General features: G+C 39.8%; 1 protein-coding gene across 2 annotated transcripts in view; it reads left to right on the forward strand.

Annotated features, from left to right (window-relative positions):
• Positions 1 to 21,756, forward strand: part of DOK7 (docking protein 7) — a 57,217-nt gene continuing 35,461 nt past the window's right edge. Inside the window, exons 1-6 of one of the 2 annotated variants that reach the window (XM_027718433.2) lie at positions 1 to 349; positions 484 to 529; positions 2,691 to 2,936; positions 6,784 to 6,984; positions 13,939 to 14,058; positions 21,626 to 21,733. In XM_027718433.2, coding sequence (XP_027574234.1) covers positions 296 to 349; positions 484 to 529; positions 2,691 to 2,936; positions 6,784 to 6,984; positions 13,939 to 14,058; positions 21,626 to 21,733 — 775 coding nt within the window. In that variant the 5' untranslated portion in view covers positions 1 to 295. The remainder of the gene's footprint in view (positions 350 to 483; positions 530 to 2,690; positions 2,937 to 6,783; positions 6,985 to 13,938; positions 14,059 to 21,625; positions 21,734 to 21,756) is intronic. The other variant, XM_027718434.2, reaches the window with a different exon arrangement.

Here is a 21,756-nt window from a genome sequence, read left to right on the forward strand (position 1 = left end):
CGCCGGCCCGCGCCTCCCGCTCTGAAACCCTGGAGAAAAAAAGTAATAATGATTAAAAAAAAACAAACCCAAACCCGCAAGCAAACCAAAACCACGCGCACAGTAAAATACGTGAACAAAGAAGTCAGTGAAACGGTTCCCGGGACCCCCTTTCCCCCCAGCGCGGTGGGGCCGGGCAGTGCCGCGCCGCCCGCGCGGGGCCCTCCTAAGGCTATTTTGGAAGTGACCCTTCGGGCGGCCGGAGCGTGGGGCGGGCGCAGCGAGCCGGCGCAGCTGTCCGGAATCATGACTGAAGATGACGGATTCCGTGGTGGTGGAGGGTCACGTCAAGTTGAGGGACGGAAAAAAGGTCCCCGTTCCGAGCACCCCTTCGGCCCTGCGGGGCCGGGGGTCCCCGACCGACGCCCCTTTTCCCCGAGGGGAGAGAGCCCGCTCTCCCCTGCCCGGCCCTGGCTAACCCTGTCCCTTTGCCTCTCGTTGCAGTGGAAGAGCAGGTGGCTGGTGCTGCGCAAGCCCTCCCCGGTGGCAGGTAAGAGGGGGCCCGGGCTGGGGGGAGGCAGGGCCGGAGTGTCCCTCCTCCTCCTCGTCCCGGCGGTGGGGGACAGGGCTCGGGTCCCTTGGGGCTCGCAGGGCTCCCCTCGGGGTGCGCACCCTTGGCAGGGCTCTCCAAAAGTTTTGTCCGGCCTCGGGGCGAGCTCCTGTGCAGCTTAATGCCAGGCTAAAAACAACGGGAAAAGTGACTTTCCAAAGCAGAGCTATTGGGTTTGGTGCCCGTTTAAAATGGAAATTTTTTTCTTTTCTTTTTTTTTTTTTTTTTTTTTTTGAATTATTATTATTTCTTCAGGGTGATTGCTGGGTGTATGTAAAAAAAAAAGCTGGCATTGTAAGCTTGGTAGTTATTTTTGATCAGTGTTTTGACAGAAAATATCACTTCAATTTAAAAATAAAATGACATTTTGAATTAAGGGGAAAAAAAAAGAAAAAAAAGATAGTTTCCATGCTTCTGAAGGGGAAATTGAAAATCTTACACAGAGCTGATGTTTTACTGCTGCAGAGGGAAAAGTGGGTTTTAGGTTTTCCCATCTATTCCCAACAGGGAAAACATTTGGGCCCAAAAGAATATCTTTTCAGGGCTAAATGTTGTCACTTAGAAAATGTGAATCTGCATTGCTGCAGAATGGATTACGGCGTCTTTTCTGGGCTGTTGCTGGTAGACTGAAGGTTTCATAGTAATTGAAGCTCTTCAAACCTAATTCTTGTTACCTGAGCTGTTACAGTAATTTTTTAGTGTCTTAAATACCCGTATCTCATCTGAATCTGTGAAACTTCTCTGTGTGAAAGGGCATGTGTTGATCCTAGAGCTGGTATCTGGACACGTGAATGTGGGCCTGGATTTCTAATGCCAAGTTTGAAATTAAGTAAGCCAAGTTTGAAGGGGATAGATGAGGGAGCCTCATCTATCAATGAACTCAATGTAGCTTATTCCTCAAAAGTAGTATTTTTATTCTAGCTAAATTAGCCAGGTTTACAAAAAAAAAGCCCCCACTGATTTGATTTTCTTGCTACGTAAACCATAGTTGTTGTTTCTTCAGGCACACAACTGTATTGTAGAATGCTTAAACATCGTGGTTGCAGCTGTTTTTGCTAACAGGTGCACAAAGACAATTGGGGATCTGCATTAGTTAGCAGACAGTTCAGTCTTTCAGTCATTTTTCATCTGTTTGGAGATTTGCCAGTCCTTGCCCAGCCAAGTGTCCCAGGGCACCTCGCCAGGGCTCAGAGCACCACAGCCCAACATTCATAAAACGGTGCAGGGGGTCTTTCTCTCTGTGGTTTGTAACTCAGTTTAAGCTGTGGATGCTGCAGCTTTGGTATTGACCATTAATTTAATTTACAGCTGAGTGCTGTGTGATAGGAGAGGAACCTGGAGGAAAGAGGGCTGCTTTTGTCATAAATGCAAAAAGTGGGAGAGGTCTCTTCCCCTTTTTCTTGTTTTTTGCATTTGCTTGTGAAATATGCTTTTCCCGTGGGACTGTGACACTTGAATTGCCGCCTTCTGTTGCACAGTTGCTGTGTAATAAACACCTCTAGGAAGGAGTTAAAAACAACTAGTGAGACAAGCAAACACTAAAAAATAAATAAATAAAAGAAGGTGTGGCACATAATGATTTTTAGCAAGGGCTACTGTGTAGCATTTAGTTGGGAAACCTGAGCCGGCATGAACAATCTCGCAGTGCTCGTCATTTAGTAGTTGGGTAATCTGGGAGCTACTGTAAGAATTTCGTTTGTGGTTCAGTATGTTCTGATGGAAATACAGATGACAATAGCCTCTCGATCCTTAGAGTTTGTAATGTGAACAGTATCATAGCATAACTCCTAATGTTCAGAATTAATGAGTCAGTCCCCGCCAGACTCGGGAGAGTATCTGAAAAAAGCCACTGGACTTTGATGAGTAAAATAGGGAAGACTTGTTACTGGCTTCCTTATTTCCTTATTGCAGATTACTCTTGGAACATGCCTTCAGTGTTTGCTTCCTGAAAACAAGGGCTACAAACTACCTGGGGGTGGGGTGGGAAAAGGAATCCGAGTTCTTACATTGATTTCATGCAGTTTTCTAAAGCACCTTTGTATTGCAGCAGAGTGCTGAGAAATGTGTTGCGGTCTATGCTCTGCCTCATCATCTCTGACAGTTTTGCTTCTTTTAGACTGTTTGCTCATGCTGGTGTACAAGGATAAATCTGAACGAGCAAAAGGGCACAAGGAGAGGAGCAGCATGACCTTAGAAGACATCTGTGGCTTGGAGCCTGGGCTCTCCTATGAGGGCCTGAATCACACACTCGCAATCATCTGTCTCTCTCAAGTTGTGATGCTGGGATTTGAGAACAAGGAAACAATGTACGCGTGGGATGTACGAATACGCTACAGTTTGGGGGAAGGTAACCTCTGTCTTCTTGCACCTTCTCCCCACAATTCCCCCTGCCCTCATATGGTAAAAAACCAAAGAAAAGCAAAACTAAAATGCAGATAAAAAAGTACAGGAAAAGACTGTCTGTCATTCATCTAAGAGTGAAGAGACTGGTCTTCCCCTTAGATATTAAAGCAGGTGTCCCTTATGATAGGTTTTGACTACAGTACTGCCCAATACTGATGGATAACTATGAGACCTCTTAACTTAGGTTTTTGATTTTGGCACTGACAGTGTGTAGCTTTGAAACAAAGTGATCAGACTTGGTCCTACAGTTTACTCAGGGATTCTGGGAACATGAATTAAGAGATGCAGAGTTCTGAGTTGTACTTGGCTAGTTCAGGCCCATTTTTCTGAGCTGCCCGCTAGGTGTTGCATTGATAATGCTTATTGCTGCTAGTGTCCCATTTCAGAAAGAGACTTCTTGCAATAATGATTGTCATCAGACACATTCTCTCCAGCTAACTTCACTTTTCTGCATCCTTTTATTTTATTTTCTTGGATAGCAGCTCTAAAATGTACAGTAGTGAACAAAGAGTGATGATGTTGGTAATCCATAGTATCTGTCTTATGTTTGTTTAGTCATAACTAGGGAAGGAGGGTAGGTGTGTGGGAGACACACATTAGCCATCTTTATCATTTGTTACATATGCTGTGCCATCTGTTGGGTTTGTGGCTCGTTCCTTTGCAGTACGTATGTTGAAAGATGGCCTGGGAATTTTTCAGTAAAAAAATGTAGAAGTATCAGAAGTGAGATGTGTGGATGTACCTCTCAGAGCTATCAAATATGAAGTCTTGCATAACAGGAAAGGTTACGGGGGTTTCTGAACAGTACCAGCACAAGTAGCTGGAGTCACTGGTACACTTTGATGATACAACTGTGTTGTCTTCCAGTTCTATTTCTTTTTTTTTTTTTTAGATTTCAGATATATATATAGCATAAATTTGTCCTAAAACCTCAAGGAGAATTTGAATTTGACAGGGTAGGTCTGGTTTTTATGATCTTGCACTGATGCAGTGCTGGGATGAACAAGGTAATCTCAATCTGGGTGTGAGGGTTATGGTTGTTATTGGAGGAAATGCAAAAGCAGTGAAGAGTTTTTTTCAAGGAAAACTGTGAATGAGGTAGGAATAGAGGCTATTGGATGATGACATGTGCAACCATGGAGTAAAGATGAAGTGGGGGAGGAGAATGTGTGTGGAAGTGGAGAAATGCAGAAGTAAGACAACAAGTATAATTGGTTGAAATGATAGTAATCTGTAGAAAGTTAACTGCAAAAAAGCTTAGGGGAAGGAGACTAAACCAGAGCATAGAATTTTTTCCAGGATTTTATCTTTCAGTGAAGCTGCAGTTAGGAGAAAGAAGTCCAATTAAAGTGAGTCTAGTTTGAGTAGACAGAAATGAAAAAGAGAGGAGACTTATATGAAGAGAGGATGGTGACTAGTGTTTTTTCCTAAAGTGTAGTAAGAGTGCCTTTGTATGCCTTGAAAGTAAGGTGGCTGGATGATAAAAATAGGCAAGGGACAGATGACCTCAGAGTCTGGGAAGCAAAAAAAAAAAAAAAAAGTGAAAGGAGTTGACACTGTTCTTGAATGAGGACCACAGAATGGAAGCATTTGCACTGGAATTCCCAGTGTTTTCTCTCAGTTTTTAGCCAGATGAGGTGAATGTGATTCCTGGAATGTGCTTGAGCCCTCCCTCAACTCTTTCTGAGAATTTAGCATACTGCAGGTCAGTGAATAGCTGTGAAGAGGAAAAGATTAGCTGAAGAAAATGAAGAATTTAAGTAGTACCTGCTGTTCAAGGGTATATTCGGCTCTATGTCTTCAAGAATTTTTTTTTCTTTCATAGAATAGGAGAAGTTGATGGCTGGGGAGAATTTTGAAAAAAAAATCCAATTTGCCAAGAAAGCAGCATATGGAGAAAGCTTCATGTTCAGATATGCTTTTTCTTCTACTTTGGCTTTGTTCAGATTTGGATATGCTGTGTTTTGACAGTGGTCTAGAATTTGAGATGGAGCTCTTTTCAGCAGCTGCTGTAACTTGCAACTGATTGTGTGAAGAGTGGGCTCCATTCCTAATTTATGAAGCAGAAAGAACCCTGATGCTTCTGCTCCCGCAGTTTAATTGTCAGCAAAGTCCTGGGCAGAGTTAACTGAGCAGAGGGGTCCAAATGATATTGAAGACTCCTTACTGAGCGTTACTCATCACGATGGTTTTGCTATCTTTTTCATAGTTTATGTTTAAGCAGGTTGCATAACAACCGTGTGCCCAAAAGGGGACATCGTGTGACTATTGATTTGCTCCCTAGCAGCACTACTGGCAGAGCTGTAAGTAGAGCTGTGGTTAGTTAGATCTATCTCTGTCTCCTTGCACATTTCACTCGAATGACTTTGTGGCTAATTCTGCTGGAGCCTCAGGGAACTTACCAAATGCATGTCATAGATGAGGAGTTGACTTACAGCTCAGATCGTAACTAAGAATACAGCAAGTAGTTAGATGAGAAGCAAGACTCAGACCAAGATGAAATGTGTGATGCTTGGAGAGGCCTGGGCAAGAAACAGGGAAGAGTAGTTGTAAGAACTGAGACTACCTGGAAGTTACCCTGTAAATTTTGTAGGCAAGGAGCTTTTTGTATGATCTTTAATACATAACCAAAAGCTAAATCTATGTGCTTCTTGATAAACACTCTACTAAAAAACTCTGCTGGGAAATGTAACAGTCTTGATGCCTCTCTCTGCTAAGACAGGTTTTTGGGTGGTGTTGTTTTTAAATTATAATTGTTTTTCTGTGTTATTTTTTCTTCTTTTGTTGTCTAATCACAATATGAGAGAAACTAGAGGACTAGTGGGGGTTGAAATTATTGTTTGAGAATTATATGCTTGCTTACTTAAATTGCTCCCTTTGAAACACTGAGATTTGAGCCCTTGCAGTGATCCCAATAACTTATTATTCAGAATGCAATGGCTCTGCAAGACAGAATGGGAGACCAGCCTAGAATGACTGCTACTTTAGGTAAGGACCCTTGCGATATAGGGGATACTGGAGTTGGAGTTTGAACCTGAAGTTTGTAAACTTGAATGATCTAGGTGTTTCTTTTTTTTTTCTCCACTCCTTTGAAATTTAGGCTGTGAAATATGAAAAATTAACTGACATCTAAAAGTGTTTTATTACCTATGAATCATTTAATTTCTTAGTAATTTTAAATGTCTGGGCATCTACCATCACCAACTCCTAAAAGAATCACAAAGGTGGAAAAATGTAATTTTCTCCATTCTACTGCTAGGGAAGAAATAAAGCAGTTTATTAAAGGTTGCAAATGAGTCAGTGGTAGAGATCCGGTTAGAATTTGCCTACTTCTTTGAGCCTTGGGTTTTGGGCATCATGTTATTTGTGTGCATGCATGTAGGAAAGCAGTAACACAGTTTAGATGAGGAGACAGAAAGAAACCTGTGTAGTGATGCAAGGATGGAAGAGGTAAGTGAAGTGTGTGCTGGATAACTGACTAATCTGAGATAGGGAGTAGCCTGGAAGATTTAGTATTAATTAATGTAGCATTACAAGTAATAATTTGTAGCATCCAGCCAAGATACAGTGGGTTTTTTCCAATTCTAAACAGGCATAATAGAGAGTAGGGAGCTTACAGTTACTTTCATGGAGCTGTCTGGGTTCCATGTAGAATCTTTATGTTAGAGTCTCCTGGTGTGGGCAGGGGTTGGTCCAAGAACCACAGCTGAATAGAAATGACCTATGTAACTTAAGTCATGGTACCTTAATTGTATATTGTACAGTATTTTTTTTTCTTCCTTATTTGATAGTTCATAGATTTCAAGTCTTTGTAGCACCTGGCACCAAACTAGAGAGCGGGCCTGCTACCCTGCATTTCTGCAATGACATTCTTGTCCTTGCAAAAGACCTTCCTCCCAGCGTCATGGGGCAGTGGAAGCTCTCAGATCTGCGCCGGTACGGAGCTGTCCCAAATGGATTCATCTTTGAAGGGGGTACCAGGTGCGGCTTCTGTAAGTACAAATAGAAACCTGTCTTCTAAAAGTTGTTTGATACCTCTTGTAGAAATGAAAATGTAGTCTCATTCAAAGTGGAGGCTGTAGAACCAGCTGTACTGCTTTGTCATACAGGCAGCCTCATATCAGAGGATCTGTTCTGAGTAGACTTCTGCAGGCTAAACCCCTGGTGTTCAGTGGGTATGCAGACTGCCAGTTTGAATGTGAAGTTGTTTGACTTGCATACTGAAATGTGAAAATAATGGTTTTCTTCAATTAACAAACTGAAAAATTAGAAGGTTTCAGAGGTGATCCAAATGCAAATTGTTCTTCCCTGGGACTTTTTTACAGTTGTTCTGCCTGTTCCTTGGGACTTGTGTGCTGTTGCTCTGCATGTTAATTCTGGTTACCATACATCTATGGAGTGGGAAACCCAAGTTCCTGGCCCCCTTCAATATGCAGGGCTTCAAATCTTTATCTTCCTGAGGAATGGTTGGTGCCCCCATAAAAAACAGCCCAGTACAAGGCTTTGAAGTTGTCTCACTGTGTAACCAGGCATTGAAATGTCACTGAGATCAGAAGAGAAAAACTGACTATGTGTCTGAAGCCTTGAGACTGGGAGCACAACTGCAAGGGAGAGACCCTAGATCCCTGCTTCTAAGCTTAAATGCTTAGTTCCCAAGATTAGCTATTACTTGTATAAGAAAGCCCAGAAATAGTAGGGTGTGTGTATATATATATGTGTGTGTGTACATATACATATATATATATATGTATATGTAGTCCTTCATTTATGTTCTTTAGTTAAATTGTGGCATTTTTTCTGTAGCTTGTTCTAAATCTGATACAATTGCTATGCTCCAAGAATTTAAACTGGTTTGTGCTTACTGAGTATTGCTGTAACTTACCCCCACATTGCAGAAAGCCTAAATAGTTCAATCCATGGGCCAGGATGCCAGATCGTAGAATCACAGAATGGTATGGGTTGGGAGGGACCTTAAAGGTCATCCAGTTCCAACCCCACTGTTACAGGCAGGGGCACCTTTCACTAGACCAGGTGCATAAGGAACATGAAGTATGAAATGTGGATGAACGATACATTGTCAACAGCTGATGTGGCTGAACATGAGCCAGTGTGTGTGCCCAGGTGTCCAAGAAGGCCAATGGTATCCTGGCTTGTATCAGGAATAGTGTGGCCAGCAGGACTAGGACAGTGATTGTGCCCCTGTACTCGGCACTGGTGAGGCCACACTTTGAGTGCCATGTCCAGTTCTGGGGCCCTCACTACAAGAAGGACATTGAAGTGCTGGAGCAGGTCCACAGAAGGACAGTGGAGCTAGGGAAGGGTCTAGAGAGTAAGTCCCATAAGGAATGGCTGAGAGAGCTGGGTTTGTTTAGCCTGGAGAAAAGGAGGCTCAGAGATGACCTCATCACTCTCTACAACTACCTGAAAGGAGGTTGTAGTCAGGTGGGGGTTGGCCTCTTCTCCCAGGCAACTAGCAACAGGACAAGAGGACGCAGTCTTAAGCTGCACTAGGGGAGATTTGGGTTGGACATTAGGAGGAATTTCCTCACAGAAAGGGTTGTCAAGCATTGGAACAGACTGCCCAGGGAGGTGGTGAGGTAAGCATCTCTGGAGGTGTTTAAGACTGGATGTGGCACTTAGTGCCATGGTCTAGTTGACATGTCCAGTCAAAGATTGGACTTGATGATCTCAGATGTCTTTTCCAACCTAATTGGTTCTGTAATTCTGTGAAATGTGAAACTAGTGGTCAGGTGGTGGAACCTGGATTACCTAGCTGGTTTCTTTTTCCCTCCCTTAAACTTAACTTAAACTTTCTGATAAGAAACATGAGGTCATCAATAGCTCTCCTGCGTCCCTGCTTTTTTTAAGTATGAATTCTCTTTTTTTGCTTTTAGTTGGCAGGTGATGCGAATTAGATGAGTGCTTTGGAAAGGGTCCCAATTTGTTGATCATTCATAAGAAACATCTGTCTTGATAGCTCAGACCTTTCAGTTGCCATGAAAGGGTGTTTTTGCCTTTCTCCTGCAGGTGCAAAATAGCCTGTCACAGTTGGAAACTCTTTACAAGTTCAAGCTTATCTTGTTAAAGGAGCTGTTGCCCTTAACTGAGCACCTAAACATATCTGCAAGCATAACAACATTTAAATATGTGTTTACTCTAAACAATTGAGTTAATATTGCCACTATAAGAAAATGCTTTTTGTAAATAGAATATTGTATTGTAAATAAAAATGTAACTCTGGTTATTTTTGACAGAAGGATGTTGGCAAAGAGAAAGACCATCTTTCTTCAGGTGTTTGACTCTCTTACCTCAATCTTCTGGAATTCTTGAAGAATAGGCAAGCAAGTAATGTTCAGGAAAAAATATGTTATTACGGAAGTTGTTTTATTTCCTAAACAAAAGTACTCTCCATTACCCTGTCATCGAAATGTCGCATAATATTATGCAGACTCTATTATTAATGTTACTTTCCTACAGGTTAAACCATATCTTTGCTCACATTCTTCCTGTGGAGCTCTGAATCCAGAGGATTAGTGAATTTAAGGTTTAAATACCACTGTAGTAAATACCTAAATAAAAGGAACCAGTGATCTTGTGGTTCGATTCCCTCTCCTCTCCATATTAAAACCCATGAAGCCCCAAACAGAAGCAGAGCTTACTTTTGGATATATCTGTGTAAAAGTGAGGTCTGAAAGGGCATGAATTGGTTTTAGTTTTCTGATTCTTGCTTCCTTACAAAATTTTTCATAAATATAAAATAATTAATTGTGTTCTGGAATTAGTTGCTCAGTACAGGTTTTGTTCAACTCCAAAGGCTTTGGTGCTCGATCCAGGTGGAGAGAAACCATCTGAGATAATGCTGAGATTCCAAACATTAAATCGGGGTGCATTTTCAAGATGGTTAACACAGGCTTATTCATAAATAGGAAAAAGAGCATTTACATTTTGAACTTCTCTTACTTTTAGCATCACAACTGTACTGGTAGAGATTAGAAAATACTTTTTCTGCTTCCAAAAGCTGCGGATAAGTTATTCTCTGGGGCAAAATTTTGCTCTCTCTGTAGCTGAAGCTTAATCACACATACCATTTGCAAAAAAGCAGGCATCTTGGCCTGGGAGTCAATTGAGAGGTTTACATAGAGGAACAGGCTGGAAAAAAGGAGCCTCTCACTTTCCTAAGCTGCTTGCTTAATTAGTGCGCACTGATAAAAATGACCAGTTGCCAGGAGAATCTTGACTTGGAGGTCAATGTGAAAAAATTCAAGTAGGGTAATAAAAGGGCATGTTAATACTGTGAGAATTTAATGTTCAAGTGCTTCAGGATTAGCTTCCAGAGCCTGGTTTAAAGCTGTGTCATGTTTTCTGACAGTGTCTCCTGGAAGAAAGGAACCTGTAGGACCCTTAGTGTCCTTTGGAAAAACAAATGCTGATGCTGCTAACTGCAAGATAAGCAGGAGTATTTCTGTGATTGTTTTGGTATTTTGATAAAATTAGGTACTTCCTTCTGTCTTTCCTTCCATCTTTCCTTCCATCTTTCCACTTCTGCATTTATTTGAAAATTAAAAGTAGTAGGAGTGGTTAAACTGGGGCAAGATCTGGAATTTCTTGAAAAATTCTGAGTTGTGTAGATTAAAACTTCTGCTAATATGCAGATATTGCTCTGTGCTGTCTCCTTCTTAGACGTACTGCAGACAACAACCAATTTTATCCTATTTTCAGTAGTCATGCCCATATCTTAGTTGGCAATACTAGGAACACCCTTTGTCATTTTCCCCAGAGAGAAAAACAGCCGGAAATACTCCCTAAAGGGGGTTCTCAAGCCCAGGTTTGAGATGTACTGGTTGGACAATATGCTGATGGCCACGAAATGAACTGCCGTGGTTCGTACCTGTCCTGTAGCTAAAAGACTTCAGGTTCTGACATTGTCTGGCAGCTGTTAGGAGTAGTAATTAATGGAAGGGACTGACTCTTCCTCCCTGCTTTCACACACAGTACAGAGGTTGAGGTAATTTTTGTCCATTGTGAGGGCGTGTTTGCAAATGGGTTTGCTGTTTTAGTATGATAAATTAAAATCAAACATTAGCAGGATTTAGTAGTATTTGGAAGTTTTATGAGATTGGCAACTTCTCTTGAATGTTTGAGGGACTGTACAATGCTTTACTGACTGACACAGAGGACTGGCTTAGTGTTTCAGCCTTGTGCAAGTGATTGCAGGCTGCTTTTCACCAAGTCTCTTACCCCATGGAGAGTGTGAGTGAGCCCTTCAGTCTGGTAAACAGCTGCGTGGTATTACAGGGATGCATACCACATATTCCTCAGCTTCCAAATGCCTGTGCACCAAATCTGATCCAGCACGTGACTGGGATGTGTAGTTTCTGGTAGTGAATTTGTCAGTTTTCTGCAGAGAGCAGAAAAGAAATGTAATTACTTGTTTTTATGTATGCTTTTGAAACATTACTTAGTTAAACCTTACCTACTCGTTCATCTCACTTGATGTTTTTAGTGAGGACCCTCGGACTTCTTCCTTCACTTGCAATCTAGTTCTGTCTAGCAAAACAGGAAAGAGAATGTTTCCTGTGAGAGTCAATCAACAATTAAGGTGTTCATGTGAATAACAGAATCTACAAAGAAATATTTTATGTGTATATTGGATTCGCATCCACACGTGCATGGACATACACTGTTATATGAAGGCAATCACATTTGGTTTTGGGATTTCCAAATGAGTGATACTTCTTTGCTGAAATAAGTATTTGAATTAAGCAGCCAGCTTGCATGAGCACATTTATTTTTTTTAGTTTCTATTAAAGTCAAAGGCTTGTAGAGCCCATTAGGAGTTTAGGTAACTCTTGATAATAGTCATAAAAGAACAAACTGGCCCAGGTATACTCTTTATGTACAGAAGTACTTGAGGTATCATTTTCTTCTTGAATGGCAACATGCATGTGTAGGATTCTGCTGAATTATCAAGCCACATAGTGTATCACTGTGCTTGAGATAGGAATGTCCTCTGCTATGTTCTCTCTGTATCCTGCTTGCTTATTGTGCATGGAATGCGAAGGTCATCCAGCAAAGCCTTGTGCTGCCCTGCTCCCTCAAGAAAGATGTGGCTTCTGGCATTGATCTGATTCATGGGGGAAGAGTCATACCATCCAGGATTGGGCAAACTGATTTCCACAGACTCCCTCTACTCTGTGCAGGGAGAAGTGAGCTCAAAGAAAAGGCTGAATTTCAAATCATTCCTGAATACATTGCAGCCAGTTTTTTTTTTTTCCCCCTAATACAGTGTTCTCTGACTTTGGCATCTCTTGGGGAGGGGAAATGGGGCAAGACTGCAAATGAGTCACCACCAGAAACCTTCATACTTGTCAAACTGTGTGATTAGTGTTGTAATCAATCTCCTAGATGGTCTCTGATCCTGAAGCCAGGGTGTGTATTTGTTTCTTTGGCTGAAGAATTTTTGATAAGCAAGATGTGAAGAGATGCAAATGTGGTGGAGTGACAAATCAAGTTATGAAGATGTTGCTAACAATGTTATCTTGAATAGATTTAAGCAGAACAGGCAGAGACTTAGATGTGACATAAATTGAGAATGTCAGAAGAGTGTGGACCAGAATATGTTTTTCCAGTTTACTGCTTGCTGGTTATATCTAATTTACTAAAATAGTTAATGTGGTTTGTGGTCCACTCTCTATTATTCCTTTTGTTTGGATCCCATAGCCCTTCGTCAAGCTGTTAAAAGTGTGTCCGTTGTTTAAGTGAAATGTGAGTATCCTGTTGGATATGACAGGGCATGTGTGGAAAGTGATGGGGATAAAGTAATTCTGGTCAAGACCAACCAGCTCTTCTGCTTTCAGTAAAATTGGAAAAAATATTAATGCAACTCAGAATTGGCTAGAGACAGGCAGAAGTCAAACACATATGTCCAGATTAGGGACTCAAGTCCCTAGGAAAGTAATGTGCAAAACCCTACTGCAGGTCTAAGATCTGGTATTGTAGTTTTCTATATGCATGGGCCTGGGGAAGTGGCAGTGCTTCTTCAAGGTCTGTATGCTAATTTCATTTCTTTCTGGTATCTGGTATTGAATTATTATGTCCCTGAAATTTTGTCTGATATTTTAAGATAATATTTTTTTCCTGATGTGCTTTATATTTGGACTGATAATTCTCAAATAAAATATCCTGTGGAGCCCTTCTAGTCTTTTGTGTTGTTCACATAGTCATATATCATGGAGCTCATAACTTGTTTGTTTGTTTAGTGATTCTCATTCTAATCTTGCTTGGGGCTATTCTTAATGAATGGAAAGCAAATATCAGAATAGAGCAAAGGGTAAAGATCTGATGACAACCTGTGGAGTTGTATTACGTTCTGTTAATAATAGACACATAGGATTTAGTCTAGGAAAATTTATACTATAATCCAGCAATATAACCAAATCATAATTCATTGGTATATAAAAAACTCCTCTTGGTTAAAACTGGTTAAAAGTAGAATTAACTTAATTCATTTTGCTGGAGACACTTTAGTATCTTTGACATTTGCCATAAGATTAGGCCTACAAAATTTTAGGGGTAAATAAGAGACCCAGACAGCTGATAAGAATAAGTCTTCTATTTTGACATTGAGAGGGGATTGGAACTAAGTGATCTTTAAGGTACTTTCCAACCCAAGCCATTTTATGATTGTGTGACATCACTCTAAGTGCCTGAATGTCAGAAAATTAACATAAATTATTAGGTAGCTCTTGAATTTTTATGTGTTTGTGTTATAGTGTGTGTGCTGACCTGAATTTTTTATTCCTTTTCCCTGGAGAATGTCCTGTTGACTTGTTTTCATGGCTTACACTTAACACTCTTTTGATTGCTACTTTATAAATAGTTCCAGCTAAATATATTTCTAATGTATCCAAGTGAAAACCGCATATTTATGTCGTGCTTCCTTGCAGGGGCTGGTGTCTTTTTCCTCTCTTGCGCTGAAGGAGAGCAGATCAGCTTTCTGTTCGACTGCATCGTCCGTGGCATCTCCCCGACAAAAGGCCCCTTTGGTTTGCGTCCAGTCCTACCAGGTTAATATAGGAAGTATAAAGTAACCGAGCGGAGTAGGAACTTGCCGTGTCTCGCACTTGCTGCTGTGACTGTAAGAACATCTTGCAGGCGCTGAGGGTGTGGAGAGTGCAAAGTGGTTTTCATTCTGAAATGTCACAGCACAGATTTATAAGCTGAATGTACCCAGTTTCCCCCTGCTGGTCCGGCTCATTCATATTTCTGGTGATATTGCTAACTTTAGCCCTCTCCTGTTTAACAGTACTGAAAGATGGCAATTTGAATTGAAAGGAACACTAATCTTTAGTTTTAAACTTACACATTTAACCTGGATCCATGTCTGCATTGCTATTTTGATAGTTTAATGGAAAACTAACTTCTGGAGCATTTTGAGTTCATCTGAAACACTAAGTCTTGTCAACCCTGGTAAACTTTGTCAGGCCTCCACATCACATTTCAGTTTTGCAGCTTGAGCTTTTTTCTGGTTAAATTCCCTTTCCCATTTCACGGTAGATGCTGCATGCACTGTAATGTTCAGAGAGGAAATTGAATGGCATCATAGGAAGCCCTATTGCCTTTTGATTTCAGCAGATGGAATACAATATTGAGTCAGAATTACTGTGTCAAACAGGACAAAAGTGTAGAAATGCAATTGCAGAAAAGTATCTGTGACTTGGCAGTGGAATACAGTGGGAATAGGCTGCAAGAATGGTGGGATTTTTGGAAAATACTTAGAGTTTTTGTTTTTGTGTTAGGCAGTTAAGTGTTTGACAGGGTTTTATTGCTGTTGTAAGATTAAGATAATTGCGGGAAGGAAATGTGATGGAGAAGATTAGATCTGGATCTGAAGGTTGTGAAAATAAATTATGAAAAGTTAGTTAACATAAATGCAGTAAACACGAGGCTCAGTTCATGTCTTCTTTCTCATTGTTTTAAGACTGAAGTAAATTAAATAATCAAGGAGAGCAGTGGACAGAAAAATCATTCTTCTTGTATGATGGTATGTGTTTGCATTCAATTAAGTGTAGTGTTCAGAAAAAAGGAAACAGCAAAACCAACAGAAACACAAAAGTCAGTGTTGATACTTAAAGCTTTGTTATTGAATACATTTTTGTACATGTCTAAAACTCTATAACATATATACAACTCCTAAATCTTTCATTTAACAAAAGATTTTGTCCAGAAAAATTAAGCCTACAAGCAACTATTCTGTTGTCCTTTTTAAAATTTTTTTTTTTTAAATTTAAATTTTAGATGGCTCAGTCTTTGATGAATCATTTTTTAGAAGCATGTAGGAATGAATCTGCTTTCACATCTTTAGTTATCAATTCTGGTGTTTGTGGGTTGTTGTGCACAGTCACATACCACATTCCCTTCCCTCCTTCAAGAGTTCTGACCTCACCTAAGTGCATAAAGTGGATGTGGATCATCCTGGGGATGATTTGGTTTTTTATAAGAAAAGACCTCTTTTCTGGGGTCTTTTAATTTCTCTTCTGTGCTTGATGGACTTGCCACTGAAATGAGGTGAAGAGATACCTGGCCACTTGATTTCCTCTTGTCTCCCCAGAGGGAAGTGTTTTGTAGGGAACTGTGCTCCTCTTCTTGCAGACTCCTCTGCCTTTTTCCAAGCTACCTTGACCCCTTTAGCTTTCGTTCCTGTTTACTTTACCCTTGTCTCTTCTAGTTTGTTGTCACTCCCTATGTACACATTCATAAAAAAAGTTATTTTTTATGTTCTCCTTCATTTATTTTGCCATGCAGAGGCTTGCACAGATCTAAGGCACATGCACATGTACAATACTAGTGATTCATCCATAAACTAGTTTTCCTATCAAGTATGTTGTTACACAGAATATACGGTATTGCTTGAAAAGGTCAAGTCTACCAGCTGCATACTGCCTCTCTCAAGTATTGAAATTCACCCAGCCTTTTGAAAGGATTAGCTGGTAAGTGGATTAATTATCTGTACACGTCATGTAATTAGATCAAGACTTCCAGATTAGGGATTCTACTAGGACAGACCTAGTCAATGTTATTCATATTTACTTCAGTGCAGAATGCTACACACCCTCAGCTGTACTCTATGTATGCAGTGTTCTGCTTTTGTGTAATTTAAAAGCTTTTAGAGAAAGCAACCTCCTCTTCACATTTGCTGTTTGAATTTGGCTTCTTGCTGCTGTCTGTACCTTTCCAGCTTAAACATGAAGTATACTTGAAGCACTCTGGTATTTTCAGGCAAAGAAAACACACAAAGGGCAGATGCACAGAGAAGGACGTAATATAGTAAAAAAGTCGCACTGACAGTGTTGGACACCAATGCCCACAAGACAAGTATAATCTATAGATGTTAAAGCAGTCAACATCTGAGTAGTCTGTCTTTGTAAAAAAGAGTAATGACTGAAGCCAGTTGCTTCGTATACAAGCAGCTCAACCATATGGTTAAAAAGAGTGCTGAAATATTTATGTTAGCATAAAATTAATAGGAAGTGGTAGAGACTGATTTGAAGAAGATGGAAAATGATCAGTTTTCTTACTTGCCATAGTGATTCTTTAAACAAATGTAAAATACCAGTGTCCAAATGGAGTTTGTAAACTACCTGTGCAAGGGATACTTGCTCAAGGGCAATATTCTCGTCTTCTTTTTGGGATTTTAGTTTTAAAAAATATACCTTGTTTTCTTAGAAGCATGGTGTTCTTATCACACAGATATATGATTACTGTATGTATTTTATTATGTCATCTATAAAATATGTGGTGAAAATCAAGTGCAGTGGAACTCATAAACAAGACTGAACCTTGCAAAGTGTCACTATCTGGTCTAATGTCTCATTGCAGACCCTGCTTTGAGCAGCAGGTTATACTAGAGAACTACTGAGATCCCCTCCAAACTGAATTATGCTGTGATGTTTTGGAAATGGGTATCAAATTACTATTCTCATGGTAAAAAATAACTCAGTGTGCATCCAAAATAGAATGGAAAAGGAAAAGAAGATTAGATGTTTTACACTTTATTACTGGTCGTACTTACTTTGGGAGTCCATTAATTCTTCAGAATTGTTCCAGAATAGTCCTATTGATAGCTCCATTAGCAGATTGGAGATTTTGGTTTATTAAAAGCTGCATGATGAGGTCTCATTAAAAAAACCTGAAGACATATGGCATTGAGTGGGAATGTGAAGGTAGTGTAGGTAGTGTCGGTATAAGTATCTGTAAATGTTTTTAGGCAGTGTAACATTTTAAATAAAGGACTCAAATGAGTGATGTGATATCTTTGTATGGCTTGTTTTCCTCAGCTACTAGGTGGAAGATAACTGCTATACGTGGCTACTAGCATGGTCTCTTTTTTTTTATTTTTTTTTTTTTTTTTAGCTTGAAAGGATATTTAGAAAACAGACCGGAGAATTTTACATTCTATCTTGATGGAAGTCTAGATATTGACATAGTAATGAGTCACTGACTGCATGGTTTGTAATCTATGCTGAATTTGCATGCATGTTATTTGAGAAATGTTTGTTTATCTAGGATGTGTTGAATTCCTTCTTTTCCCTAGCAAGATTCATGTTGAGTGCCAAACCTGAACACAGCAAAGGCCCAAAGATATCAGTGGGCAGACCAGTGCTCTCTAAATCTGACTATGTGACAGTCTAGTCCTGCAATCTGGAAGGACCCCAGGTGTAATGTGGATAGTCTTGATGCTGTCTTTTAATTTTGGAAGTTTTTTCAGACTGCTTTGGGACTGACTGGAAGTGTACAGTGCTGCTTGCTGAGGTTCTATCTGATGCTCTTTCTTTTTGTTGAAGCTTGATATACCTTTGGCCATTGCAAGACAGCTCTGTGGCTGCCTTCTGCAGTATCTGTACCAAGTGGATCCTCCTCAAACTCTTAGGACATCTTTTCATTCCTCTAGACATCTTACAAGGTGTGGAGATGTTAGCAAGAAGGTGAGGGTCCAGGCCTGGTTTACAAATGTACCTATAGTTACACAGGAAGAAAGAGAGGAGAGATTTTTAGCCTAATTTAGCTAATTTTGTTTAATGAAGTAATTAATGTTGCATTTTAAAGATGCATATAATCAATTATGTAGCTGCTGACTTGACTGGATACAATACATTTTTTCCTGACAGGTGCTTGTTGAACAACCCTGGAGCTTTGAATTACTGTGACACTTCATTCGTATGTTACCAAACTACTTAGAATCTCCCACGATGAGCAGCTGATGTGGCTTTAATGAATACCCACCAACGTAATATAAAAATAAAATCTCCATCAGAGGCATTTTTAGTCCAGCTAAATTTGATGTAATCCTTCCCCTTTGCCCTAAAAGATCATTTAAGAAGATTTCAATGAATTTTTCCTCGTAGCAAGGGATCCATTTTTATTTGGAAAATGATAAAAAATTTTATTAACTGGAGGACCTGAGTGAATCTCAGCACCTAAATTTTACGGGAGTAAATCAGGTGACAGGATACATTTGTTAGGAACTTGGGAAACGAAGGTACTAATTGCTCTTAGAGTTGTTGGAGCTACTGTCGGATGTTGTGTGGGCAGAGGTTGAGTGAACTTCCTTGGACAGCTGTCCCAGTACTGGTCATGCTGCTTCTGTCCTCCCGAGTTCCTAATATGGTTAATTGCCATTCATTTATTTAGAGGTTGTGTATTGTGCATGCACAAGGTATAGGATGATGCCAACAAATCCAGATTTGCTGTTGAAAAAACCTTTCTTTTTATAAGTTTTAAGCCATAATTCTACACTCCTATGACAGGAGGTCATAGGTTATACACTCCAGTAAGGACTGGTCCCTAAAAAGTGGCTACCACTGACTTCAGTCCATAGTCTGATCTCGTAGCAAGAGTTCCTGATTAGAGCTTGGAAGTCTGTAACCAAAAATACTGGTATAAGAATCTGCTGCTTCTGGGAAATAGTAGTATCTGTGTTTTCCATAGAAGTCTGGCTTATTAGCAGAGAAGATTAAAGGCAAAACAAAGACTTAGATAAGACAGATAGACAATTATTTTTAATATATACCCAAGACTTAGAGTCTATATGTTTGGCAGGTTTTGGAGCTATTTCTCCAGTTATTTCCTAGTACTTGCTGAGAAAGGGTCTTCTACTCAATCTTCCACAAAACTGGGCAATGAGAGATTGCAGTACATAAGTATGAACCAAATTTTATACGCACCTTTTATACGTAGGCAATCCTTAGGGGCAAGTTTAACCAAAAAATTATCAGTCCTGTTGGACATACAGTATGTCTTTGGGTTTCATGTTGTTGGGTGAAAACTTTTGTGTTCTGTGGCTATGTAGCTCACAGGGAGTTGAGCTTGTGGAAGTAATTGAACATGTGAAGTGCAAACTTACTGACTTCAACTTCCCTCCTACCTCCTCATCTTATATTGGCCAATTTTTAAAAATTATATCTTAAAATTGTATCTTTTGCTGTCTGTAAGAGGGATACCAGTTACTAAAAAACTAATTGTTGTGTATGTGCCCTAGTAATGTTCGGGAAATCTGTACTTGTCAAGCAGTCATTCTCTGAGGAAAGTGAAAGGACCTTTCCTACTGACAGTTCTTTGCTGTGGGAAGGGTTAGTGTCTGTTGCATCTTGGTTTGACTAGTTTGCTGATCTGTTATGCCAACTTCATACTCAAAGTGCTCTTAGAACATCTGTGTTGAACCTTTTTTGGACATAAAGGTATTTAATAGATACAGCAGGGTAACCAGAGGACATTAAAAAATAGTCTCAAGCAGCTGTTTGTAATACTGTATGCTACTGAACAGATCCTTGCATAGACCTGTCTGGGTTGCACCATAGGTGCTGATGGCCAAATATTGTGTTTTCCTTTGGCAGAGATCCATATGGAAGCACTGGGGGTTTTGTGTGAATAATCAGTTACACAGGTTTGAACTAGTCAATGCTCAATACGAGTTGTCTTGCAGTGTAAATAGGAATAGAGACCTAACAAAATAATCCCCATCAAACAGTCCTATTTTCTATTCTTATGTTTGGAAGGTGTCAAGCTGGGAGACACAGAGGTCACAGACTCTGTTTGTCATGGGTGTCCAATGTATGTTGTTACAGATGGACTCCGCGTGTCTTGCTTTTTCTGCTAATCTTATCCAGATTGCAGACTTTCCTCTACATGGGAAAGAAAGTTAGAAGTTCCAGCATTGCCACTTCTGTTCCTGTGACGCACTCAGATCTACCCAGGGCAGGTCAGAAAGTGAACACGGTGAGGGACAAGAGATGTGGCATCTTCTTTCTCAGAGTAGTTAAAAATGTAGGGAGCTCCCATGGAGCTTCAGCTTATCTGGCAGTGCTCCTTCCCCTGATTGTGAGTTTACTTTGACTGCTGTGTTGACAACATCAAACCCAAGTCTTTTAAAATTAAAAGACCTGGGATGACAATGAATCTTTTCTTTCATCCTTACAACTGCTTTTTGTCTTACTAACTCAACCACAGCAATGTATAGCATTTTTCATCCTTTTTTTTGACTCTTATTAAATGATTCAATGTTTTTGTGGTGTGCTAGCACTACTCAGTTGATCAGATGTACAAGAACAGCAGTTGTGAGTAAACTAATCTATTTTATCTGTCATTAATTACTTTCCCTATGTATTAATAAGAACTACTGAAACTTCTGATGTTGAACAAGTTAGCAGACCATATCCTTTGAACTGCTGAACACGGCACACTTGTCAGTGCTATTTGAAAGAATCCATAAGGTTTCTCTTGGGATAATGGTTATGATAACTTCCAGCATCTGGTTTTATTGTTGTGCCTGGCTGGAAACAAATGATTTGAAGGAAATTGGCCTGTTTTACTGATGAAACTTCTTCCGCATTCTGTGTAACTTTTGATCTTTCTTTTTTTTGCTGGAATACAATGAACCTACTTCAGTGAAATAATTTCAGCTAGAATGGCAAACTCACTAAAATGTATGGGAAAAATCCCTGATAGGACATTTTAGGAGTGGTTTATATTATTCTGACTTGTCTTTTATTAAATATGAAGACAGAGAGCCAAAAGGTTGCTTATTTTATCTCTGACTTCTGATCTTAATGACCATCTGAACATCAAACTTAAAAGTGAAGTCTTTATAAATAGATGATGTGGATTGGAAGGTGTCAGATTAATCGCTATGACTGACTTTATGATGTAGATCTGTAAATTTGTAGAATGAAAAATTTGGTCTTTCTCAATGTTAAAATTCCCAGTGAGTTCAGTGAATTTAGGACACATTTTACAGGTCAGTTTAGCTTTCAAGTCCTCTAGACCTGGTGGATGCTAATTATTTCTGTAGCTATTGCCTTTGGTGCTGTGTTCTTCAGTGTTCTGTCCCTGGTGGTAACTATTACAGACATTGGGTATAATCTCTGAAAATCTTTGACACTTATAATTTTAATTTAGTGGTAGCACATCTCCAGGATGTGCTGAAGGCAGATTGCCCCATACATTTTTCCAATCAGCATTTCAAACATAAGAATATCTGACATAAGAATGTATTTTTTTCTTTCCTTTTTTAAAATATATTTTCCATGTTTCCTCCTTTATTTGTTTGTTTATTTATTTTCTGTTTCCTTTTTAAAGATCCAAGTACAAATCCAGCCTATTCAGAAGAAAGATTGGCTCATGAAGCTTTGCAATTAGAAAAGCGCTTGAGCTTGCTGTCCCATACAAGTCGCCAAGGCAGTGGAGGTAAGAAATATCTTTAATTAAAT

The sequence above is a fragment of the Pipra filicauda genome, unplaced genomic scaffold (assembly GCF_003945595.2).
Source record: "Pipra filicauda isolate LSUMZ 115617 unplaced genomic scaffold, ASM394559v2 scaffold459_size522612_pilon, whole genome shotgun sequence".
Classification (NCBI taxonomy): Eukaryota; Metazoa; Chordata; class Aves; order Passeriformes; family Pipridae; genus Pipra; species Pipra filicauda.